The sequence below is a fragment of the Sipha flava genome, unplaced genomic scaffold (genome assembly GCF_003268045.1).
Source record: "Sipha flava isolate LNK unplaced genomic scaffold, YSA_version1 3_pilon_pilon, whole genome shotgun sequence".
NCBI classification, from domain to species: domain Eukaryota; kingdom Metazoa; phylum Arthropoda; class Insecta; order Hemiptera; family Aphididae; genus Sipha; species Sipha flava.
In genome coordinates, this window is record NW_020273108.1 from 1763221 (window position 1) to 1790962 (window position 27742).

General features: G+C 26.7%; 3 protein-coding genes across 7 annotated transcripts; 2 read left to right on the top strand and 1 right to left on the bottom strand.

The window, feature by feature from the left end:
• Positions 1-1111: 1111 nt before the first annotated feature.
• LOC112688682 (nuclear transcription factor Y subunit alpha-like) lies at positions 1112-7147 on the bottom strand. 4 transcript variants are annotated; one of them, XM_025562001.1, is made up of 6 exons: positions 7044-7147; positions 4701-4772; positions 1962-2085; positions 1692-1900; positions 1447-1623; positions 1112-1384 (listed from the first exon to the last, which is right to left on the bottom strand). In XM_025562001.1, exons 1-6 carry the CDS (start codon positions 7044-7046, stop codon positions 1313-1315), a joined length of 657 nt encoding a protein of 218 aa, XP_025417786.1. In that variant the 5' UTR covers positions 7047-7147; the 3' UTR covers positions 1112-1312. The 4 variants fall into 4 exon arrangements, with proteins under 4 accessions (XP_025417786.1, XP_025417785.1, XP_025417783.1 ...); XM_025562000.1 differs by having other exon boundaries at positions 4692-4772; XM_025561998.1 differs by lacking the exon at positions 7044-7147 and adding an exon at positions 6462-6777 and having other exon boundaries at positions 4692-4772.
• Positions 7148-11724: 4577 nt separating this feature from the next.
• Positions 11725-14956, top strand: LOC112688753 (cleavage and polyadenylation specificity factor subunit CG7185-like). The gene is made up of 6 exons (XM_025562104.1): positions 11725-11778; positions 12767-12994; positions 13066-13306; positions 13383-13423; positions 13502-13586; positions 14646-14956. Exons 1-6 carry the CDS (start codon positions 11725-11727, stop codon positions 14954-14956), a joined length of 960 nt encoding a protein of 319 aa, XP_025417889.1.
• Positions 14957-17712: 2756 nt separating this feature from the next.
• LOC112688681 (pre-mRNA-splicing factor CWC22 homolog) lies at positions 17713-23742 on the top strand. 2 transcript variants are annotated; one of them, XM_025561996.1, is made up of 10 exons: positions 17715-18205; positions 19484-19571; positions 20217-20439; positions 20507-20632; positions 20695-20883; positions 21509-21650; positions 21708-21853; positions 22266-22457; positions 22821-23098; positions 23561-23742. In XM_025561996.1, exons 1-10 carry the CDS (start codon positions 18193-18195, stop codon positions 23568-23570), a joined length of 1407 nt encoding a protein of 468 aa, XP_025417781.1. In that variant the 5' UTR covers positions 17715-18192; the 3' UTR covers positions 23571-23742. The 2 variants fall into 2 exon arrangements, with proteins under 2 accessions (XP_025417782.1, XP_025417781.1); XM_025561997.1 differs by lacking the exons at positions 22821-23098; positions 23561-23742 and having other exon boundaries at positions 17713-18205; positions 21708-21855; positions 22267-22391.
• The last annotated feature ends 4000 nt before the right edge of the window (positions 23743-27742 follow it).

The following is a 27742-nucleotide window of genomic DNA, read 5'->3' on the forward strand; positions in this document are numbered from 1 at the left end:
ATGGATTAAACCTAATTACATAATATATTTGTTATATATTAATAACTAATTCTTATAATTATTATTGATATTATATAATGTTGATTAATAAGCATTAAAAAAAATTAAATGTAAGTATATATACTATTCTATAAATTAATTTTTTTTTTTTTAAATTCCAAGCTCTTATTGATGTAAAATGAATCATATATGAGTAAAAATATACTGTATAAAAAGGATTAATCAAAATTTAATAACAATATTCAGAATTCATAAAAATTAATAACATAGTGATTTGGGTTAGTAAACAAAATAAATTATAAGAATTGGTGTGTTATAAAAAAGCTTCGAAAATAAGTCTATTTTGTAAATCTAAAAAATGTATATAACCATTTATTTATTTATAGATAAATCAAATATTATGTTTATCTCCAAGTTGTTTTAACAATGCTAGTTTAAAAGAATTAATTAAAGAATAAAGAAACAGTAAGATATTTAATGTTAATAATAATTTATTTTGATTCAATAGTGATCTTATTTAATACAATATAATCTCATATTTATAGAATCATAAGAAGTGTAGATATCATGAAAATTACCATATAATCGAAAATATTATTTAAATTAAACATTTTAAGAATATAATAGGAAAAACATTTAAAGAGAGAACATGATCATAATATTACAAAAAAATTACAAATTAGTTGTGATCCCAAACTAAATTTAAGATTAAAATAGTTAAATACTAAGCTAAACTAATTTAACATGAATATAAAGACATTTGAAAAATATGCAATGAATGAAAATTATGTGAATGTTAATAAATATTTTTGATTTTCATAAAAAGTAGTGAAGTTTAACTAGATCATTCTCAATGTAACTGCCGATGCTTTTAAGATGTAAAAAAAAAAAATTAAAATTTCCTACATTAAAACAACATATAAGTTACTAAAAAAAAGTGTCAGTAGATATTTAAAATTATTTTACATTATAAAAATAAAGTTAAATAACAATATTATACACACATAAAATACAATAAAAAAATAAAAATATTCAAAATAATTCTTAAACAATCGTAATTAAAATTAAAGTAAAACTACATTTAAACATTATATATAGTATCCATAAATAATTCATTAAGAAAAAAAAAATAGTAAAAATCAAAATAGAACTCATTTGTTCTAACCTTATTTCAATAGCAATTCATAATATATTATTTCATTAGAATTAAAAATATATTAAATTAATCATAAATATTCATTTTATCATTACAGTCACCAAATTTGTGTATAGTATCCTCATATTTTGGCATAGCTCTTTTCGTCATTATTCTTTAATAAAAACAGCCATTTTTTTTACGTATTCGATTCATAGCATGTTTATGACGTGATTCATAAAGATATTTCTGAAATAAGTATACAATAAAATTACTCTACTTGATATTTGATATCAATAATATAATTATACTTTTCTGGTTTTTGGTATTCTTCCAAGAGCTATTAATTTTGCTCTTTGTTGTCTTCTTATAAGTATTCTATAATATTGCTTATGATTTACAAAAATTACATCATTGAAAACAGTAGGTGGTATAACTAGTTGAGGTTGAATTTGATTATTATTTGTGTTTAGACTAATTGATCTCATCTTAAAATAAATTAAAATCATTATATTAAATAACAATTGATCTAAGCAAAATCAATTTAATATCTTACAGCCATGGTATTTTGTGGATTTTTAGGAGGAAGACATTGTGCAGGAATAAAATTTGTTTGAAAAACATTTGGTACACAAACATTTGTTTGAACAATATTTGGTTGAACAACATTTGGTTGAACATTAAGTAAAACAAAAGTATTAACAGTAGTAGGTGGTTGGATAACTGTAGGATTATTTATCATCACATTTTCATTTGAATTAATTTCTATAATTGTATTAATAATATTTAATATAACATAGATAAATATTTTTAAAACAATACCTACTCATTAGTTGAATGTTTTGAGGTTGAACAACTTGCTGCATAACAATTTGATTGTTATTTGTTGGATGTAATTTATTTGTACATAACTGATTAGAGAGCAATTTAACCGTTTGGTCTGGAATCAACTATTCATTAGCAAAAATACAATTATTATTAGCTATTACACGTGTATAAAATATTATTTGTAAAATACTTGTATAGAGAAATAATAACGATAATAACTTTTATATAACTATTAATTTATTAATTTATTAAATATAATAACTATTAAGTATTTTGAAGGACTTATAACTTCTTATGCTGACGATACATGCCTACTTTTCGCAGGTAACACATGGGTTGATGTGCGTATTAAAGCTACGTATTAAAGGGTTTAAAAGAGTAGTCGATTTTCTTAACCATAGAAAACTATCGATAAATTATGATAAGATGATGTTTATGAACCTTATAATTAATGATAGAGAGGAAAACTTTGATACATTAAAAATTCATGTCTGTGATAATAATAACTCATGTAAAGAAATAAAATGTAAAACGCTATTATGAGTCTCTAGTATTCGTTATCTGGGTCTAATTTATGATAAGAATTTAAGATGGAATCTGCACGTAAACAATTTATTAATGCGTTTACATATTATAAGTTATAACTTTTATAAATTACGAGTGGTAGTACCAATACATGTTGTTCGAACAATATATCTAGCATTATATCAAGCATTATTGCAATACGGTCTACTTATTTGGGGAGGCCTTTCTGCTAATGCTTTAAAACCTTTATCAATTCAACAAAGACAAATTATTCGAATATGTCTGCAGAAACCTACTCTTGAAGGTTCAACAAGACAAAACTTTAAATTATTAAATGCGTTACCTGTGGATTTACTATTTAACAAAATTGCCATTTTATGGGTTGGTAAAAACATAGATAGTTGGATAACTAAAAATAATGGAAAAACAAAAAGGGAACATCTAGCATACGATGTTAAAGTGATATATTTTAAAAAATCTTTTGGTCAAAAATTCGTTGACTACCTTGGTCCTACTTATTTTAATTCCATGTCAAATATTATTAAGAAGAATATAATAAATAAACATAAAAATGTCAAAAAAACTGTTAATGACTGGCTAATATTGTCAATGGGGTAGTTATACAATATGTTTTACTCTATTTTAAGTATTATTCTTTTGTTTGTATTTATATTATTTAATTACTATCTGTAAGTAATTTGTTGCTCTTTACTTTCAACACAAGCATTGCTTTTAGAAGGTAGATAATCTATAAGTTTATTATGTAATTTTTATATTTATGTAATAAATGGATTCTATTAAAAAAAATAAAAAATAAAGATAAATAAACACTAATAAATATTATGATATAATATAATATATATTATAGATACATAATATAGATTTCACTCTAAGACCTTGGGCATGCTGTGGGATTAAAAACAAAAAATATCTCATAAACTTGTGAAATACACAGGTAAGCAAACAAAAATTCACCATAAATTACTATTGATGTAAGTACAACATTAAAAATTTAACTTTTGTTCAAAAATAAAAAATTTAAATATTTTTTACGTTGTTAAAATAATTTTAAGTTAAAACTTTTAAACAGATTTTAATTGAAATATTATTTGAATAACAATAAATAATAATATATTTTATTATTTTAACTAGTTTATTAGTTTTGACATTTAATTGGTAAAAATTTAAAATTATATTCAACCATTTCCAGTTTAATTTTAATTTTTTTTTTTTTTTGCTTTGACCATTCATTACTTTTGTAGCACAAAATATATATTATATTTACTTATATTTAGACATGATAAGACTGGTTTATATATCAATGATTGACATTAGTTGTATTTTTATATTCTAGAATAAAAAGATAGTAACATTTTATTGAAACAACAAATTTGTTACCTACCTCATGTAATCAAACTCATACAATAATGATTGTAACATTTTTCAATAAAATAATGTCCCTACTGTTGCATGCTGTAATTTCAATGGTTTTTGTGTTGGAAAAATAGGGAAGAGTGTTTCAAATATAACTGAACTTTAATTTACTATTAATTATAAAATAATATTTATTGTAAATTATTGTAAAAAAAATAGTCCAAACATTAATAGTGATTTTAAATAATTCTTAAGTAAAAAACATTAATTTATTAGTATAAACTGACATGAAGGTGCTTGTTATGATTGGACTAAAACACATCTGAATATGGGTCTGTCCGGAACCCCCTTATATACCTCGATCTCGCGAGAATTCCTTGTCGTTCTTTCTCTTATCACTGTTAACACAGTATTTGGCTAATGATATTCAATTCTATGTATGGAGTTGTCCAAAATGTAATTTGTATCTTCATATTACTGCGCACCCAATTATTTATTATATATATATATATATATATATATCCTAATTATTTTATATTGTGTACTCATATACATCCTAATATAATACTTTTCCATGTGCTTATATGATATCCCATGTAATTGTAATAGTAAGGGCATACATTTATGTACGTCCGTAACACTACATAAGTCAAATTGAGGGTGCTAATAATGAACTCTAAACTGTTAAGAATTTCAAAGCACTCTCACTAAATACACCAATGGTACATTCATTTACCGATGTCTGATATCATCTCAGTTGCTTGACCAATGAATTCAATTATATTTGATTGCTATTTTGAGGAGATTGAAGAAATTGATGATTTCTTACTATTTTTACCTGAATGTTGGACTGCTGGACTGTTTGAACATTGTACATGCCATTGTTATTGCTAATAAGTTTTATTTCTATCTGAAAATATCAAATAATCCAATTATTGTCAGATTTATAACATTTTTACTATATGTTTAAAAACCAATATTAATAGTTAATTAATTGTGAACAGTTATAAGGTATAACCTATTATTTTTCTTTGTATGATTTATTAAATTAATTTGGGCATAATTAATATTTAACATGTACCTATAATGGAAGAGAGTTCAAACGTTTAATATAAATTTTGTTTTAATTAATAATTATAAGCCAATGACCATCAATATATACTTTACTTGCTTGTTTCTTTTGGATTCTAATAGAATAAAAGTATTCAAATAATCATATGGACATTATCATAGGCGTGCACAGAGCTTCAAGTCTGGGACAGCAAATATCTTTACAGCCCAATTTTTTCATACTAATGGCCTATACATGACTAGTATACTGTAGAATCCAGTAGTGACTGTTTTTTTATAACATATAACCAATTTAAACATAGTAAAAATTAATTTGGTAATTAAACACACTTTTCGGATAACCAACTTATATTGAGCATTATACGGTGACCAGCTTGAACTGTTTAGCCCTAACAAATGTATTTAAACCATTCAAGGGCAGCAAGAGTACACCCTGCTGCCCCTGTGTGCACTCCTATGGATATTATAGCATATAATATAATAGGATTCCGATTAATATGTATTAAAAAAAACCTAAATATGTAAATATATATGTAATAACAAATTGCTTTATATGTGTAAAAAATTAAAATATAGAATATAAAAAAATTTAAAAGAACATTACTGACAAAAAAAAAATTCAAATCGCAAAATTTCAATTGCTTTATAAATAAAAAAATTAAGACATTAGATTTGAAAATTATTATGAAATTGAACCTTATTCATCTTGATCTTGATAGCGATGAGATACCATATACATGCTCAAATTGTCAAAGTTAAATGATCTATGGTTTGGTCATAACACAAATTTGTACTGACTAAAGGAACGTTTCAACAACTTCAACAAAGGTAATGGGTGCAAATTAAATATTTCCCATGTCCAAAGAAGTGAGTTCAGTCTGCAATAATTTATTTCACAATGTACATTTCTAATTAATTTTATGCAGTTTACACCAGGATTTTTGTTTAATACACTATATATATATATTTTTTTTTGACTGAAACTCCAATGTTCCTTGTTCTTTGCATATTACAGCTTCTTCTATGAGTCCTAAACTTTGACTAAAGTAATTTTCCTTGTCAGACATATCGAAATATAGAACATATATCGACCAAAGATTAAGTTCAATAAATGGTATTATTTTGTATACGTATTTTTGGAAACAAGGGAAATTGTCTGTATTGAATTATTAATAAACCATAAATGGACAAATGATCGAAATATGTAGGAAAATATGGAATTATTGAGAAATTTGTAAAAATAAGTAAAATAAAATATAGTTAATTTCATTGGAAATCGCTTGAAACAAATTTAACACTTACCTTAAACATTTTGTCAAGTATAAATATGTATAATATATATAAATCCAAGCTCTAATAATAGCTATGTATGCTAGTTTCTATCGATAAACTTGGGATATTAAACAAAACATAATAAGATGAAATTAATGACTTGAAATGTTTGCATTTTTTTGTTTCAATTACCATGTACTTATTGAAAGAAATGATTTGTATTTTTATAAGTCAACAACTATATTTATAAAAATACCTGTGAAAAACAAGCAGCAGAGAGACATGTGATGGTAACAGATGTCATTGATCCACAGATTAATTTGTGATTGTACGTTATACTGTACCGAGATACATGAAACATTGCAATAATAAAACACGAATGACATCAACAAATAATATCGCGAACGGTAACGAAGTGTGCGAACAACAGACATTTTAGAAAATAACTAATAATCTAACTTAATAACCGGTGAAATACTGTAACAGCGACATTGATTGTCTTAACATAATTTTACAATAAAAAATGTGATGTAATACAACCATAGCAAAGAAAAGTTAACTGCAGTTTTCCGTTTCAAATAAACGTTATAACAACTATCACGATTAGCGGACAATAACATATATGTATATAATTAGCTATATAGGGTAATAGATAAACGTATGCGGACCGTGTTCAATCACGCGCGTCCGTAGCGATAATGTCAACGGTCGTCGCGGAACAGGTACCTACATTAAACAGATACGTGGGTCGGTGACTTCAATGCGATTCATCCGTCGCACCGGTGCACGATTACACGATAACACGCAGAGCGTTCACAAATTTTAAACGTCGACTTACCATTATGAAAAACGAGTGGTTCACCGTCGAAAATCGTGATTTTGTAAAACGTTTTGTTCGATTGCCGTGTCAATTGACGATACCACGGGAGCACGCGCCGAATGTCAAAGGCGGAACGAAACAGGCAGCTGGCAAGAAACAGGTAGTGGGTGTCGCTCGCGCCGAACTAACCTGTCTAACCGGTGTGTGTTGTGATAGGCCGACGCACATCTGCGGCTACCAATCGCCATGTCTGGCAACAGAAATATTATTTAAAATAAAATACAATAAATAAGTAAAATAGTGTCGGGTTATGTTGGTTATGGTCATCAACCGAATTACGGTAATGGTTTTTCTATACCACAATTGTTGGTTCTAAACCCCGCGAATTCGAACACTCGTATCGGTTATTCTTTTATTTTAACGGTTTACTTTAATTTTGATGTTGTTCGTACATTTTTACACGTTGTTTTACATAAGTCTTACGCTAGCTAGAACAAATTTGGATAAACCACTTTCATCTGTTTCCACCACATTAATGGTTCCGATTTCCGATCTAGCAAGGGATCATTTAAATATCTGTCCATTTCAATAATTGATTTAGATTTTGGAGTGCTGATTATAGTAGCTGCAGGGGCCTGTGGAAAATCGATTATTATTTAAAAACAAATAAAGCTATGTAGTTACTAAAATAATATATATAAAAAAAAAAAAAAAAAATCAAACTTGTAAGTCGAAGTCTTTCCAAATATTAAATTGTTTTTTTTCATTTGAATTTTCTTGAACGGCATTTACTTCGTTTACCGACAAATTATGTTTTTCCAATTGAATAATTGTTGTAAAACTTTGAAATATTTTCTGATATGTACAATGTACATAGTACATTCATATGATTTTGTATTACCAAAACCTTTTTTTTTGAACCTTGGATCTTAGATTGTTGCTTCTATCAGTAATCGTTGTTCTTCGATCCCTTCAGATCGTTTTTCTGTTTTTTTTTTCCATAGTTGAAAGCATAGAGTATATGACAGATGGTAAATTGGCTTATTTTTTTTCTTTTTTACATGAGAAAATAATACATTGCATAGGATAATGACTTTTGAAATAGATATTCCTTTTTCAGAACTAAGCTCTACAGTCATTTCTTCGAATGGCTTAAAAATACTACAATAATTATATCAAAATCAGATGATAAAATTTCAACTCTACCAATAAATGCTATTGTAGATATTAAATGATCTTTAATATCTATACACCTTTATATCGTATGTACTGTTCCAAAGGGTAGCAACATCCTGAATTAATTTAAATAAAGGTCGACCCATTTGCATTTGGGTTTATTTAATTTAATGTAAAATTTTGTTGATCGTTTAAATAATTCTGCAAAACTTTTAATTTTTTTGTGAACATTTTGTATATCTAATATCCCACTTTGGGCAATTAAATGTATAGCATATGACGCTACTTTGAATTTAAACTAATTGCACTTGTAATATTAACCGCGTTATCACTAACAGCGATTTTTATTTTTTCGGATATTTCCCCCTTGTCGAGTAAACTCATATTTTAATTAATTAAATTAAATTAAATCAATATTCATAAATTCAGACAAATTAATTGTAGTATGGACTTGTTCGAAATTATAGCATCCAAATAAATATGACTTTAAAACACATTGTATACTGTTTATAAAATGAACTGTAATAGCGACGAAACTATCGTTGTTCATAGATTTCCAGCCGTCTGTAGTAAATACTATGTATTTATCATCATTTAAATTAGTCTTTACTTTTTGTTTGGATTTTTCTAGTAATTGTGGTATGATGGACTTTAAAACGGGTTTTCTAGAAGAAATTGAGTAGTTCGGATTTAGTATATTTATAAACTTTCTACTCGTAAATTCAATGTTTTCAACAACACTAAATAGTTGAAATTCTTTAGCTATCATGATTCCTAACTTCTCGTAAATTGTTTGCGATTTATCAAATTTTAAAAGTCAAAATTGAAGATGCCGATAGTTGATTTTGTGTATCAGAAGTATTTTGCTGGATAAAAACTGTATTAGGGTCATAAATATTTTCCCCTAGATCAAGATTGTCAGTTTTTTCAGTATAAATTTTTCATTATATTATATTGTATATTATGTTTCTTTTTAAAAACCTACTAAGGTTTGCGGTTGAACCACTTTATAAGAGTAGGAAACCGAACAGTATTTGCATTTTGCTGTATCGTTACTCGCTGCAGTAAAATTATACAAAATATCGTTAGTTTTCATACTCATTATTAACAATTAATAAAAGTACAATTAAATAATTGCCATAAAATATTTCAAACGAACTGCGAGTTGCGACTAGCTGATAAACGAACCATAGAGTAAATGATTTGATAATATTAAAATTATTCATTATTATTTATTCAATCAGGCTATTTTTAAATTTTCATAGTCCCATTCTTATAAATAGGTAATATACATTCGTAGTGGTACGTAACTTAAATCTCGAAGAAGCTTTATTGATAATTCAATCACAGTCTAAGATCTACCGAAACAACACAGAATACGAAAATGGAGAGAAGAGCTGCAATGTGAAAAACCTGTCCCGCTTGCGAGCATTTACCATGTGGAGGAAACCAATCATGGATTATATGGAAGTTATTAAATAGGTTATGAACTAGAGTACCAAAAGTAAAAACAAACATGATAAAATGGCTATACCAGAAAGAACCGGACATAGGTACTTTTCGAATGTGGTGAAGACCAATCAGATGACCACTGTGATTACACTTATTACATACATTTTTCGAGAAATTTTGGTCTTAATTTAAACAATTTAGTAGGATAAAGATATGATGATTGTAGTGCTATGTTAGGTATTCATAATGGTGTCCAAGCAATTATTAAAAATTAATTTTCTAAAGCTGTATTTGTACGCTGTTTATCACATAGACTAAATTTAGTATTTAAGTTATTTCCAAATGATTTGGTAATTGTTATAGTTCTTTATTATTATTTTATCTATCTCAGAAAATTACAATGTTAAAGAATTTAGTGATTATTTAGTTGATAATTATATTTCTGACGAAGGATCTCATATTTGGGCTTCAGATAAGATTTCTAGTCAAAAAATTACTAATGCATGCGAGTCTTTCCATGCAAAGTTCAATAAATCATTTTCATCACCATATCCAAATATATTTGTATTTATTGATGTTTTAACACAATTAGAAATCGATACCAATAGTTTAATGCAGAACACTGTCACAAGATCATCAACAACACGGTACCAGAAAAAAAAAATAATATTCAAAAATATATTGACTTATATACTCAGAAGCGTATTAGAATTTTTAAATACAGCTAGTCATTACTACAAAAAATAATCGAAATGACAAAAAAAGAATTATAATAATGACGATAGTTAAAATTGACAATTAAAAAAAAAAAAAAAAATGTATAATAATAATAATAATAATATGTATAATATAATATAATATAACAATTATAATGTAAATATATATAATTAACATAATGTGATGTATAAAACAATCATTTTTAACCACGCCAATGATTACTTAATGATACTAAATGTAACTAAATAAAATAATTCTAACCCCTTCAAATGCATGATAATTTTATTGAAATACTTTTTTGAGCCCAAGTACAATTCGACTTCTAATCTGCTTTTTACCCGACTGCAGTTCGACCATTACCTTTTTTAAACCCAAGTGCAATTTGACTAAAATAAGTGCAATTCGACCATACCCTTGTTATCGTATTTTTCACATTTTATTAAATACGATACCTTATCTTATCTTATTTACAATTATATATATTTAAAAATTATATAATAATATGACCTTTTTTTTTTTACATTTTGGCTCTTCCATATGTATTAATTTATTTGGTGGCTCGCGAGTCTCTTTTTGCTGGTCACCCCTGGAATAAACACTTAAACTACTAATCGATTTGTTTACAATTTTAGTATTTATTGCCTTGGTTTTTACCAAGAAACCGTAAAGGATGACGATAATAATTATTGTTGTCTAAAACTATAAATTATCTTTAATAGTTTGTTTTTAACTTCATTAATAATTATTATTGGTAATATTAATATTTATAGTTTATATGTCATACATTATTAAACGTTAATAATTTACGATGTCAATATCATAGATAATATTTAATATTATATAATATTATGATTCTATAAAAAGAAATATTTTATGTTACATTGTAATAATTACAAATTTTTAATATTCAAAAATATTACAAACTACCAAAAAATATGAGGGCCGCTCAAAATTAGAACCGGGTGACTAATTATCCAGGTACCCCTCTAAATCGAGCACTGCTTATAACTATGTTACTCTGAATTTATTTTCTTTGTCCATACGAGTTGGTAATGAGACACCGCCATACGCCTGCCATCGAACATCACTGGCCTATATCGAATATTTTTCCTTTGATATTTTGATTCAGCGTTGCATCAACTGACATGAAACCATAGAGATACATCTCATTCGCCATTTATTTTTAATCGATATTGCAACGTCGTCAGTCTTCAAATATGTATCCATGTCAACTGTCAAAATTTAATCCGTAGTATAGGAATTCAATATTCTTTATACATAAACCGTTCATCTGCGTATTGAGTGGCTACGTGTGTTTCAACTGAGTAAATAATAACGGTAAAATAATAAAAACATGAATAACAACGACAAACTTGACGACCTGGATCATGAATACTCCAGGTCCGAGGTAATAAACATTGGTATCTGACTTCTACGAATATTTTACACAGGACGTTATTTTGCACTTATCGTTTACTATTTTTGGACTATAACGTCGTGCATATACATCCTCCTTTTGCGATAGTTAATATTTCTAAAATGCTCGTGTTCACTGATACTTAATTTAGATTTTTTTGAAATCTAGAAAAACTGTGTCTATAATCTTCTTTTTTTTATAAAATCCAACTCTGTTAATGAACAATTATAAAATTATTCTTAATATGTTGAAAATTTTTTTTACCAAACATATTAATTATATGCTATTAACAGTGCTGTGATCCAACTACTCGAGGCCCGTGTGCAAATCAAAATCTTGAGGCCCCTCATTGTTATACATTTTTTGAGCATTCGACCTTTTGAGGCCTCATAATATAATACAAGTCTCCTGGGGTCTGTATGCAATGCATACTCGGCACACCTGGTTTTTATGGCACCGGATAATACATTTATAAACTATGAATCTAGGATAAAAAATTTTAATTTATAATTCATTTTTAATTTATGTTTATGATTAGATTTTTAGTGTATATAACATGGTGTATTGATAATAATTATTATAATTATTTAAATTGTAATGATATAGGTACCTAACTTTATTTCATATCATTTTATTATAGTGTTATTGCAAGTTACTAATTAATATTTTATTTTATGCATTAAATCAGGAACTTTTTAAATATGACGATACATTTTTTTGTAATGATATTCTATCTGCGACTGATGATTTTTTCTGGACAAAAAAAGCCAATTGGAGACTATCAAAAAATAGATTTTTTAATGATCAATGATTCAAAAAGAATAATACGAAATCGGAACCAATTATATGTTGGTAATTTGACTAGGGTAAAGAAAATACATACTTGAATATCAAATTTTTTGTTATTTTTAAAGTTATAATATATTCTTTTATTTATTATTTAGATATAATAATAGATATAATAATACATTTTTTACAGTGGACAACTGATGAAGATATATCAGACTGTATAATTAGTATAGGTGTTTCAGATTTAATTGATGTTACATTTTTTGAAAACTATGAAAGTGGTCAATCAAAAGGTTTTTGTATAATAACATTGCAATCAGAGCACAGTGTGAAATTAATCCTAAATAAACTACCTAACAAAAAGTTATATGGAAAATCGCCTATTGTTACTTACGTGACGTTTGAAGCTTATTTATTTGTAACATTTTTTTTTATATACTGCAATACTAAGATTTATTTTCTAATTTCCTAAAATGTATACTGTTTTAGTTTCAAACAAAATCTAACACTCAGCCAATGCCTTCACTGCTAATTAATCAGAATATACCTGACATTTCTAATAGAGTTATGCAAGAATCTGTATCTGAAAATCCATTATTATTAATGCAAGAACAAAGTACATCCATACTAATGAAAGATATGCAGCTAAATAGTTCAGAAAATTCTTATAATCAAGGATTGCCTCGTTCAAGTGATCGATACCTATTAAACAGATTAAATCTCTCTATAAGTAATTACTTAAAGTAATTTTTTAATTATTTTTTAAATATTTTTAATTATTTTGCTGCTTTATTTAAAACATTTAGATGCCTATAAACAAGGTTTGCACAAAAAATTTCAAGCAATGGTAATTTTTAAAATCATTATTAAATATACTTATATACATTTTTTTTTTATATAAATAACAGTTTTAATATTTGTACAGCCTTTGTCAAGACACGATTTACTAAGTTTTGATGTAGGGAATCATTCTTCTAACTTAGCTTACACTCAAGATATATCAATTCAAGGTACGTTTTGTTATTTATATAGCTTATTTGTGTGCGCAACATGTATGAACAGAGCCGGATTAAAGAGGTGGCAAGAGGGACATCTGCCCCGGGTGCAAGATCTTAAATGTACTAAGTTTTGAAATAATATAGGTTATATTTAGAATAAAATAACTATTTGCGAAAAAGTTCTTAATTTTAAGAAGGTTTGCCCCGGGGTGCGATATGTCTTAATCTGGCCCTGTGTTTGAATTATTAGGCACGTAAATAAGTACTCATTACGACGGGGGGGGATGAACCTTCTGTTGGGGTTTAAAAATTTGCAATTAAGAGGTAACATACCGTACATCTTTATTCGTGGTTTACGATTTTTGGAGAGATCTCTTCTACCCCCCCCCCCTAAATTACGTGGCTGTGTATAGTATGTTAAAGTCATATAAATCCAAACTTTCACAGTTCAGAATTTATGTAGCCAACTATACATTTATTTAAAACTAGTTCGTATAAAGTAAAATGTAACAATTGAAAAATAAGTAAAAATTTAAATACTTATTAAATGTACTTTTAATTATAGTGACCATCATTGTTATTATAAAAGCTATTAAAATTTTATAGTCAGAGTAACAAAGAAAATGCATAATAAAAATTTGATATTTGCGGTTTCATTAAAATATATTACTTTTTAATTTTGTATTTGACTAAATTATGACAGCCTTGAGAATTGCATTTTATTTTTTATCAATTAATTTATTATTATTATATTTTGAAAATAATTTTTTTTTAATTGTAATAAAAACACATTCATTTTGAATAATAACGTTATTTCAAGTTGTGTGTCTCCTATCCAACTATTATATTATATTGACTATTTACTGAAATCTTTTAAAAATATATATTTAAGAAAAAGTATTTTTGAATAAACATTAGTTCTGTCAATCTATATTATTTTAATATGGTTAATTTATTTTAGTCTGCACAAAATAGTTGTATATTTCGCTAAGTATACAATTTAATTTGTTCAATTTATTGTAATTTTTTTTTTATAATTAATCACAAATAAACTATAATTTAAAACCTTAGGCCAACAGTTACCAAAGTATGCAACAAGCTTCTCTAATACACCTTCATCGGTAACTTGTAAACACAACGAAATGGAAATTTCACCACAAAAATTTAATGAAATTATAAGAAGAAATAGAATCATATCTAGTTCCGCAATAGCACGTGCTATTACAAATTCTGAAAATGGAGAATTTTCTGATGCTATGGAAACTTTAATTACAGCAATAAAGTTAATTAAAGAATCTAAAATTGCTAATCATGAAAGCAGTAATATAATAGTGAGGTCTTTACAAGATGTATTACATATAATCGAAATTAAAAAATTATAACTCAAGAAAAGGTAATTTAAAAATATTAAATATTCAGTGTAGTATAATTAAAATACATTTTTATTTTTCTAGAAAAGTCGGTTAGGAAAAAAAAATTAAATAGACAATTAAAACAAAAATGATTCTGTGTATATGCTTATAAAAATGTAAGTAATCTAGTTTTAATATATAATTTTGTTATTATTTCTAATTTATTAATATCTCTAATGATAATGTGTGAATTTGATTGACCATATAAACATGCCAAAATAATTATGAGTATGCTTATTTTCTATTATTTATTCAACAATTAAAAAAATAACACAGTAATTTGATTATTAGATGCATAGAAATATAAGATTTGGGTGTAATATCTATATCAGTGGTCCTCAACCTTTTTTTTGTTCACGGCACACCATTATACATCACAAGTTTTCGCGGCACACTGATGCACTTGACAACAACCACAATTTTGGCTAAACGCTAAGATATCTAGTTGGGTTAAAACCGTACAGTTTACCTACATATGTATCTGCACAATTAATTGACATTTAACTGTCATAGTTTCATTAGTCGGTATTTTCAAATATCAGACATTTTTCACGGCACACCTAGTCGATCCCGCGGCATACTGGTTGAGAACCACTGATCTATATTATTATGAAAATAATACGATTATAATGTATGAACTATAATAAAGATCCACTCAAAATTTTAAAAAGTTCTTGTCTTCTAAACTTTTATTCAGCTGTTGAAGATACCAAAATTTATAACTTTATAAAAGAAAGCTACTAAAATAAATAATATAAATAAATGCTTCACCCATGATAATGTATTTTAATTTAAAAAAATTTAATAACGATAGTAAAAAAATTGATTAGATGTTTTATTTCCCTTTTAGAGTAACCAATTGAGTTTTGCTGGAAAAAAAAATAACTGTATACAAGCTTGTTTTTTTTAATTATTTTTCTTTTTGTATTTGTATTGTTATAGATACTATGTAGTGATTATCACCGTGAATATATGGTGATGTACGATGAAAAATAATTTTTAATAGGAAAATAATAAAGACGAACGAAAAAATTAGATTAAGATAACAGAGAAAAAAGCTTTATGTTAACACTTTTGATTTTAAATTATTAATATCTAATTATTACACTTTTGAATTCCAATATATATATGTGTGTATGTATATATATATATATCTATATATATATATATATATATATATATATATATATATACCTATATAAATAAATGTTTATTATTATACATGCATTATGTATATCTATTCTTCATTAAAAACTTGTTTAAAATCTATTAACACATAAATGTTGAATTATTTTACTAGTGATGTAATTGCGAAATAAATGGTATATTGACACGGCAATTAACCTGCATCATAGCGGGACCACGTCAATATGTTAAACCTCATGCGATTTATGGGCTACATTCTTGACATGTCAATTTTTGGTATGGGTTTGTGAGTTAAAATGAAAAAAAATGTAAGCTATAGGCATGTAAATCATAAAGAATCGTAAATCATCATGTAAACTAAATAATTATTGAGAAATTAAGAAGTAGGTGCCTACGCATAGACCAGGATTAAATCATTTGGGCGCCCAAGATACTGTTCTTTACCATCTAAAGAACAGTTGTCAAACATTATTCGACTGTATAGGATATATAAATTATAAAGCAGTGTGATTTAATATTATATTATACGTAAATAAATATTAAATTAACAATAATTAAAAAAAAAAAAAAAATGTCGATCAATTTTTAAATTTTTCGATTAAAATTCAATTATTACTAAAAATTAGTGATGAGATAAAATAGCAGTAGCAGTGATTTTAAAGTAGCAATCACAGCCTGGTACTCCAGTATGAAAATAACAGTGACTGCTACTTTTGTTACTATTATAAATTATTAGTTGGTAACATTGTAAATATAATATATATTTTCTGTTATCGCTAGTCCTAATATCGGGTATCGGTATCGACCCAGCTCTAGATATTATCATTGATTATAGAAACTATTATTTATAGATTATAGATTTTTTTCCCCCAAATTGTACATAATTAGTACTTTAAGACTATTACTATTAACAAAATAGCATCCATCATAAAAAAATCCTGGATCTGCCACTGCTTATAATCATTTTATTATTTTAATATATGGGTCATATACCTAGTAGCAGTCACTATTTTTCAGTAGCAATTACTTGAAATAACAATACTTGACAAGTAGCAGTTATTTAGTACAATAATACCTGACAAGTAGCCGTTATTTGGAATAACGATATCTAACAAGTAGCAGTTATTTAATATAGTGATTCTAAAATAAAAATTATCGATAAGTAGCAGTCTAAAAATGTCACGGTTCCCCGATTGTTCGTAATCCTTATGTACAGTATAGCCTTATAGAGCCAGTGCGGTAACACGACCAAAGGTTTTACACCGCGAATTCTTCGAATAATAATTTTATTTCTTTTTTTTCTATTCCTATCCCCCCCTCCCATAACTACAGTGAGAAAAATGTCCTTTCTGATACGCGAGCGTCATGCAACATCTGCGACCGGGCAATTTCTCTCGGATAACTAATCAATAATCAGTGTTCAGAGATGACGAATCACAGTAGGTACACATCACACTTTTCGCAGTTTCATCTCGCTGTCCACGCGCGCGCAACGCGATCACTGCGAATCGCCGGGGTGGGGTCGTAGGTGGCCCGTGCGGTGCGCGACCCTTGTTAATCCGCCCGTTGAGGCTGCGAATTGTTACGGTTTTGTATTTTTCCCAGTTTCGGCGATGGCGCGTTGACACCAACCCTTCGACGTTGGCGACAATCACAGTCGATCGATTCGGCTCCGTCTCGCTCGTCGCTGCAGACCGCGTCCCCGTGCTCGTCGCCAGTGCCGTAGGACCGTAACGACATAGAACGCGCGATCGACGAGTTGGTTTTCGGGACTCGCTGAACGACGGCGGCGTCCATGATAAGAGCGCCGAGTTGATGTGCGCGCGTTGAACGTGACCGTTAACGTTTTATCATTATTTTTTTTTTCTGTGCCTTGGCTACTGTTTTTTTTCCATGCTTCTCTATTACCCGTTCGTTTCCGTCGTTTCGCCATCCGTCGGCACCTCGTGATTAGCCACCGCGCATTCGTCCGTCGACTCGCGTCTCGCGCTCCGGTGTTTAACAGGCGTCAAACGGACAGCGATCCAAGAAACCGACATCACCATCTCCACTTCGATACCATGTCCGACATAGGTACATATCGTTAGAACTCGAATCGCATGGAATCCGCTTGTTGATCGATCGTTTCCGTTTTCTGTTGTGCACGGCAAACCAACCGCTTATGTGCGGACGTAGATCTATAGTAGTTTGTCTGTAGACTGACAGCGTCGATTCCCGTCCATTTTCTAAGACCAAGTCTCGGGTATCACGTTGATCGGACCATTTCGACCGATTTGATAGAGAACGGATCAACTAACCTAATGACTGTGCTGTGTAATGCAATAACATGATTGCCATTTTTATCCATTATAACATGTACTTTTTTCTTATTTTGCCTTTCATACAATTAATCATGACTGTACCTACATGCAGACTGTTAACCTATATTTTATTGTTCTTTCACTTTAATTCTGTCATTAAAGTTAATTCTAATATCAGAAACATTTATTGTTCTAGAATAAATCAGTAAATATAAACCAAAGAAAAATGTGTATAACATAATGTTTTTTGAAAATCATGCTCGGCACTATGAAATGTCAAATGCAATATTAATGTCTCTTAAGGTTTTATTAAATTTTATCCCTGAAAGATATGATTTTTTATATTTTAATTTTGTATTAATAAATTTTTTAAAATTATTATGGTTTAGATTAAATAAATTAAATGGATAATTTTTTTTCATTCTACAGTATACGTATGCTAGGGGTTTATATATTTTTGTTGCTTATAATATAATTATAAATTCATAAATTCAAGAAAAAAATTTACTATATTAATTACTCATTATATTATATTATATTTATTGATGTATGGATTTAATTTTCTGTCAATTACCAAATACCCCTGCAAGTACCTAATTTAATTTTACTCTTTAAGGCTCCAAAGCTAATTCAAGTATTGAGTATTTCAGTTCTATATATTATCTGTAGCAACTAAAACATATTTATTTGAAATCTTTGTTAACTAAAAGCATGTAAAAAATCAACATTCATTTTTTTTTGTTGGTTTTTATTTTTGAACTATTTTTCTATAATTTAGCTTTTTGTTTTATATTTATCATGTAATCCCTATAACCCATTTATGAAATAACATTTTTTGCGTTAACTACATTATCATCAATACACTACACATATTTTTCCAGTATTTTTATTACTTATTTAAAAAAATATATTATGCTATATTATTAGATATTATTTTACTAATAAATACAAGTATTCAGTTCACCATTATTTAGTTTCATTAAGTATTTTACTATTAATAAAAAAATGTGTAGTTCACTATTGTATTTTGATATTATACTTAATATTACAGAATCAAAAATGAAGTGTAATTATGACAACCTTTTATTATCTAATATGAAACATAAAAGCATTGAAGAGGGCCTAATGGATAAGTCAAGGTACTTGTTGTTAATTATTATTTTATATTTTCTACATCAAGAAAACTATTTAAGTAATATGAAAGTTGAATATTAATATTATGTTGTACATGTCTAAGTTTGTGATAGGATTTTCTTTTATGCTTCAATATCAGTGTTTAACTTGAGGGGGGATGCAGGGGGACCGAGTATCCCAATTAATTTTCAGAAATTTTAGTGTCCCCTTACTATTATTATGTTATAATTATAACGCTTAACAAGTTTTGAGGACGCTCTTTTTTTTTAAGGTAAATAAAGTGCCCTTTCTTTAATTTTGCTAAGTCGAGTACTGTTCAATATAATTAATTTTCAATTACAATATAAATTAAATTTACTAAAATAATTAAGAACTATATTTGACATTTTTCAATAATTTAACATAAATGATTAGTTTTATTAAGTGTCTAATTAAGTACAATAAGAATACTCAAAAAATCTATAACTATTGTTGGGGAGTAAAATTTACTAACATAGAATGTACTGCCAAATTTAATTAAAAGCCAAATATTTGTGGTATGGTTAAATTTTTAATTTTGTTAAGTATTTTCTTGAAATTTATCCATACTATGAAAGAATGCCCATTTTTAAACATTATAAACTAGTAATTTAATTATTTGATAATTTTAGTGATGTGTATCAGAGAATTGCCTGGTATAAACTAAAAACAACTATTTACGTTTTAATAAATAAGGTCAACGCAGTTAATATTGGAACTGTGAGAAAAGAGTTATTAAAACTAAATATTCTGCGAGGAAAAGGTATATTTTGTCAATTTATTACTCAAGCTCAAATAGCATCTATTAAAGATACTCATGTTTATGCTACTTTGGTCGCTGTTATCAATTATGTAGTAAGTAATTATATAAAATACCTTTTAAAAATTGTATTTTAATTTTAATATGTGTCAATATTTTTAGTTTCCGATTATAGGAGAATTACTGTTGACTAAATGTATTATGCAGTTTAAAATTGCATATGATAACAAAAATTCTCAGTGTTTAGCATCAGTAATATTTATTGCTCATTTGATTAATCATAGTGTAGTAAGTTTTATTCATGTTTTGGTTATAAAAAATATACAAAATATATAAATATTAAATTTTAGGCTGATGAAATGCTAGCCATTGAGTTGTTAACATTGCTTGATGAATCATCAACAGAAATTACAATTGAAATAGCTATTGTTATTTTGGAAATATGTGGCAAGAAATTGAATGAAATTTATGGAAAAAAAATGAATGGTGTTTTTGATAAACTTAATTATATTTTGTATAATGAAAATATTGATGAAAGGGTAAATAATATTTATTATTATAATTCTTATTTAGTTACCTTTAGAATTATTTTTTAATTTCATTTACAATTTGTTCTCTTTTTATTTAATATTAATTCTAAGCGTTACAGACTATAATACCTTTGGCTTCCATAACAATTCTTTTCTACTCGTCTTGATCTTTAATTACATTTATCCAGTTATGTATACCTATTGTAGGTCTTTCTTTACTTCATCCAAATATTTACTTCTTTGTCTGTGCTTCTTCTTGTTCTTTCCATTCTTGTATGCATTATTAGTTTAGACATTCTTTCCTCGCCCATTATTTGTTTGACCTAACCATCTTATTCTTCCTGCTTTTATAAATTGTATTACATATTTCCTCATCTAATATGTGTTCCATTTTGTTGTTACTTCTTAAAATTTCTTTTCATTTAGTAAATTTAATTAATTTTTTCAATTTTAGAGATTTATTAGAGCTTGGATGTCCTAAATAAATCAATAAAAATGAGATTTGTATGCTATTCAATTTTTTTGCTAGAAATTATAGCCTAATATATTAAAAAAATCAGCATCTAGGATTTATTTAAAATAAAAAACTGATGTTTTTTTTAATCTAAAATATATTGTTTTTTTTACATTTTAGATTCAAAACAGAATTAAATTAATATTACAATTAAAAAATAATGGATTCAAGGTTAAACAGATTGACTTAGTACCAGCTGCTGATTATCAAATCACCCATTATTTAACTTTAGAAGCTACAACTGATCCAAAAAATATAATAGGTTATACATATTTAAAAATTAATTTTAATTTTTTTAATTTTTAATTTTTTTTATCAGATTATTACCACTATGATTCTGAATATGAGTTGCATGAAAAAGAATATAAATTAGCAGTAAAGAAGACAGAAGAATCTGAGAGTGAAGATGATTGTGATTATAAATTTGATTTCAATTCTCATGAAAATTATCTGAGTAAAAAAAAAAGGTAATTATTAATTCTATTTCTACATAAGGGTGTAGTTTTACTTCAAGCAACACATACTTAAATATTTAATAAATATATTTACATAATAGTATAATGTTTAAAAAAATTAAAAAATTGTGAAAAATCGAATAAATGCAATTTTAATATTATTTTTTTACAAAATTGAAATTCACTTTTAAACAAAATTAATTTATATGATTATCATTTGTTGAATTTTCAATACTGTTCTATTAATTTTAGCTGTAAATTATTCAAACTAATGCATATTCTTAAAGTATGTACTTTTTATAATTATTTTATAAAAGTCCATTATTATATTTTTTTATAGTGGTAACATAAAGTGATACTCACTCTAATATTATAATATAAACTATATTCAATATTCTTCAAGTTATAAAATGTATTTTATAGAAATAACATTCGTTCAAGAGGTAAAACCTGAAAAAAAGACAAATACAAGTATAATATGTTTAAGCAAAACTATAGGGTATAATGAATGTGCTCAAATGATGAAGAATGATCAAGAAATTGAAATGCGCCTTATATTTTTTTACTGTTGTCATGAGCAAATATTTAAAGAGGATTTCATACTTAAACCACAAGTAAAGATTCTGTTTTCATTTATTAAGTCAACTGCAATTTTGTTTGTTTATAATATTATATAAATAATTAAAATGTAAAAAACATTATTACCATATTATTTTGATTATTAAGTACCATTCATAAAATAATTATTTAATACATTTAAGTTAAAATTATAAATTATACACAGTTTTTTTAATTATTATTAAAAATAACTAATCATAATCATTTATCTAAAATTATAAACAAAGCATTTTTGAATTGTGTATTATATATACATAATATAAGTCAAGTCACCAAAAACCAAAATCTATGATTAGCTTTCCAATGTGACAAATATCCTGTTTTTTTTTTTTTACATGAACTTTTCCTCTTTTTTATAGCTTTTTTGCCAAACAAACAAAGGACTTTCTCAAATAATAACTCAGAGTCAACGCTATTTAACTTGCCAAAATATTGATACAAATAAATTACAAAATTGTTTGAAAATGTTTGCTCAACTTCTGTTTTCTGGTTCAATGTCATGGAAAATGTTATTAGTAATGCATGAAAATGAAGATGAAACAACTTCTTCCTTTAGAAGTTACATTAAATCATTGTTCCTAAAATTAGGTGAACATAATTTAAGATATGATAACTCAAATTTGAGCATTCAAGATTCGTAAGTAAGATCTAATTTATTTTATAATTTAGTTACATTTTATGTATTTTTTATATTTATAGAAAAAAAATTAGTTAGTTTTAATAATTTTTTTGTGAAAAAAAAAAATTGAAAAAAGAATTTCCTAAAGATAATCCAAAATCTTTTAATATGTTTTATGAAAATACTCTTAAAATTATTCACTTTGTAATAATAGTATTGCAATTCTTTTCACCAGTGGCTAGTCTTTTTTATATGAAATTAGAAGCAATATGTTAAATAAAAAAATATTTGCTCAAGTTATTTTATTATAACTTCAGATGTCATAAGGATCTTATATGTCACAGTTTTTTTATATGTTCTAAGGCTTGACCACTATAGCCTTAACTAATCTGAAATCTAGCAACGATTAATAGTTATTAACCATATAATTAATCAACACTCCTCACTAAATTAATATAATTGTATGTATATTTTGTTTAGGAACAAATAGAAAAAAAGAATAAATCAAATCCAATAATTTAACTATTCTTCTATTATACTGAAAAGTGAAGTTATCGACACCTAATGATTTGTATAATTTAATGTTTTTCAAATTGATGTAAGTTTTTATTTAATTGTCTGTGTGCTATTAAGTGTTAAACCTATTTAAACTATTCTTTTGTTGTACGGTAAAAAAAAAAAAAAAAAAAATAAATTGTTCATTGGTTATATTTTCAATATTGCTTATAATATAAGGTTTTCATCTAATCTTAATATGCTAAATTTGTTAATCATCAATTATATGTTAATTTTAATCAGGAAATATCTGTCATTATATTCTTTACAATTTTGGTTGTAAAGTAGAACAAGGCGATTTTTAAAATTTTTTGTCTTTTATAAAAATGTATTTTTTGCTTGATGTCTGATGTATGTGTTAAGTTAAAATTTATAATATTTGGTTTTCATTCAAAGTCAATAACATTTATCTAGCAAAATTTTTTTATTAACCATTAACTTAATTTTGAAGAAAAATTGTCATTGTGGTAAATAAAGAGTCTTATCTTTTAGTTTCATTCATTCTTTTTCCCCTTCGCCTTTTCCCCAACTATTTAAGGCCTATGGCAGGATGGCCCTAGTTCTAAACTTCCACTCATCTCAATTTTCTATATGTCTCTGAATCGTATCCAACCTTCTTTTCTTTTTTTTTCGGTTTTTGATCTTCATCCTCTTTTCCCTTAAACGTTCATTTTCATAACAACTTTTATGGCATTTGTTTCCTCTAGTCTCAACACATGCCAAAATCATTTAAGTCTATAGTTTTTTCATCTTATCCATTATAGACATAAATTGAACAAGTAATTAATTAATTGACAACAAAACGGACTAAAATTAATTAAATATTATTATATTATTAGAATAAATCAACTCAATAAGTATGATTGTATATTAATTATTAGAAACAATTTTTTCGAGTAGAGTATTTGATTATTGGTCTATGATAGGGCGTAATTTTAACATTTTCCCCAGGTTTAAAAATTCCTAGTTCCACCTCTGGTTATAGCCATAGGTACAATTACAAATACTTTCTGCAGTAATAAACCTGGACATTCATCTTTAACAACCATGTGCGTGCGGTTTCAACCCGCGACTCATAATCATTATCAGAAATTATTTACGATCAAAGCAGATAGATACAAATGCCGATCATTTGGCTATGATAACACGATAATTACGCATCTCTGATCATATCCATACGATATATACGGTATTCACTCGATATTTCACGCGTTACACATGATGGTCTAATAAATATTCCACTACTTGTCACCAACATTTTTCCGTACGAACGATTGTCAACATGTCGTCGGATTGCGGTGTTTGACGGTCATGAAAAAATTCGTCCAATGTGTTCTTCAAATGTTTAGCCGATGAAAATATTCGATGTTTATATTAGTAAAGTTTGCAACGCACCGTATTCTTACTTTTGCCCCGTAAGTATTGAAGTTATTTGGAGTAACCGATCCGTTTGAGAATCCTATTGTATGACTAAATGGTTGACAGTTATTACGAATCACAGAGTTAATTTTGATGAGCACTATTAAATGTAGTATTGTTTTTACTGCTAAAAGTAATGTAATAGATACCCCTACTCATGTTAATGAGTTATATATGAATAAAATAATTTTTATCTGCTTTATCGTATTTAACAAAGTATTTAAAATTATTTAATGTACTCACTCTTAAGGTAGGTATAGACAAAGTAACATTTTGGCAACTGGTTGACAACTTGTTGCTAATGGTGTTACCACTAACAAGTATCCTAACGACCGGTAACAAGTTGATGGATACTCATCAACATCAGACTTCATGATTTCAAAGAAATTTGTTGCGTGTTGCTTGTTTTCATGTTTTCCATTCTAAATAGAAAATATTGCTCAGTGTGAATGGTGTTATCAACAATATCGCAAATTGAAATCGACCTGTACTTGTTGTCTGTACGCATGGTTTATAAATATTTGTAATTTTTTTAAACTTTTGCATCATTTTATGATTAATAAATTATGATTTATATGATTATATGATGTTATATGATTAATAATAGAACTTATATAAATGCTGAAAGTTGCTCCTGCCTTGTTAGACATATAGACCAAAAAATATCGGGATAGGAACTTGAAGTTTGGTAAAACGACCAAAATAGCACCACACAAAAAAAAATGTGCATAAAATATTGAGAAAAATGAAGTCCTTAAAAATGCAGTTTAGCCAGGAACGGAAGAAAATTGGAGAGAAAAGTAGAACTAACTAATGTGAATGTGGACACACAACTATTGGTTTGAATGTGTCACACAGTTGACAACATGTATCCAGATATAAGTATCTCCATCCCACAAATTTGTTGTCAACATATTGTTGTCCTGTTTGTACATACCTTTATGAAACATTTGTATTGGTTTTTCAATAACTGCAAATTTGGAGCTGAGTTTTTAGATCATCAAAATGCTCTAATGTTAGGTATAGAGTTTTAACATTTTTAATCAGCCACTAGTATCGTGGTGAGCCAGTGGCGGTGTGACGGCAGATTTTTGAGTCCCTGGACTCAAGTCAGTGGGTGGGTATTGACCATTGGGTATCGAGTGGGTATTTGTAAATATGCATTTGAGAGAGAAGGAGCTCTTTTTACGAGTTACCCTTAAATTTCTTTTTAGGTGGATGGGTGGGTGGGCAAAATCTTAACAGGACTCATGAAGTAAAATATTTCGCGCCGCCACTGTGGTGAGCACAGCTCACCTCGTAAGTATTTTGAAAACCATTTATTTAATTATTTCTTGATTCTTTTGTATTTTTACATTCAATCGAAACAGTTCTAAATGTATTCTTGCCAACTTAATAATTTTATAAATAATTCTTGATATGATATCGACATGCAATATCATTAATGTCCATAAAGTGAGCGTTGTGCTCACTCCATAGGCAACATGGACCTAGATAAATAATATTTATTATGCTATTAAATAATATTGCAATATATAATAACTATGTATTTAAAATAAATATATCTAACAAAAAGAAAATATTAAAGTAAATATTATTTTAAAGACTATATGAACAAAAGGTTTTTTTTTTTTTTAAATAATGTAGTATTTAATTTTTATTGTTTGAAATATTTGTAATTAGGAAAAATATTCATAATTATATTTGAAAATTATTTAAGTATAAATAATTTGGTGATGGTTTCAATCGTTTATGCTTATTAAATAATAAATAATGATAAAAAACAATGAGGTGAGTGTGGCATAGCACTTATTATACAAATTATTTGCATACTTTAACTTATTTCTAAAGTCCTGAATAAAGTTGATTATATAATAGATACATATGTATGTTAATGTATAATAAAATATACTACATGAAAAAGTATATTAAAAAATTTAACATTATTTTACTTGAAATAATTTATATCATAGGTAATAATAAAATAAAAATACTATAATAACAATTTTTATTATAGCAAATTGTTATATTATGCTATTCATTTTTTGTTACAAATTATATGTACTTTATTTTTAATTTAAGCTTTTCATGCATTTAAATTCTAGAAGTTATCTTTTGAATTTGCAAGACATCCCAAATATATATTGAATAAGTAATTTATTTATTGTTTCAACTCAAACACTGCAATGGCCGGCTCTACGACAAACAAGAATAATACAATTAATACAAAACGAAGAACAGTAATTTCCAAAGATGATAAAAGTGAACTTGATGAGTAAATTTAATAAACATTTTAAACTAAGCTTACATTATAAGAATTTCATATTTAGTTTCTCAGATGATGAATTACCTCTATCATCGATACTTGATTGTTTAAATAATTCTAGAGATGTAAATTTAAAATGCAAGAAAAAGTGTGATGAACAAAAATGTGAGTATTTATTATTTGTTTATTTTCTAACTAAAATATTAGTTTTGATCATTAGGATTTAGGTATGTAAGTACTTACTATAAAGCATAGTTTTATTCCACATAAGTAGTGGCAGCTCGTGTATATGTGCACAAGTACACGTACACTATCTACCCAAACTCAAAAAAAAAATTGAAAATATAAACCATAATAATAAAACTAAATACCTGTAATGGTATGAAGATTATTTTTCAAAATATAAAAATATAAAATCAGAT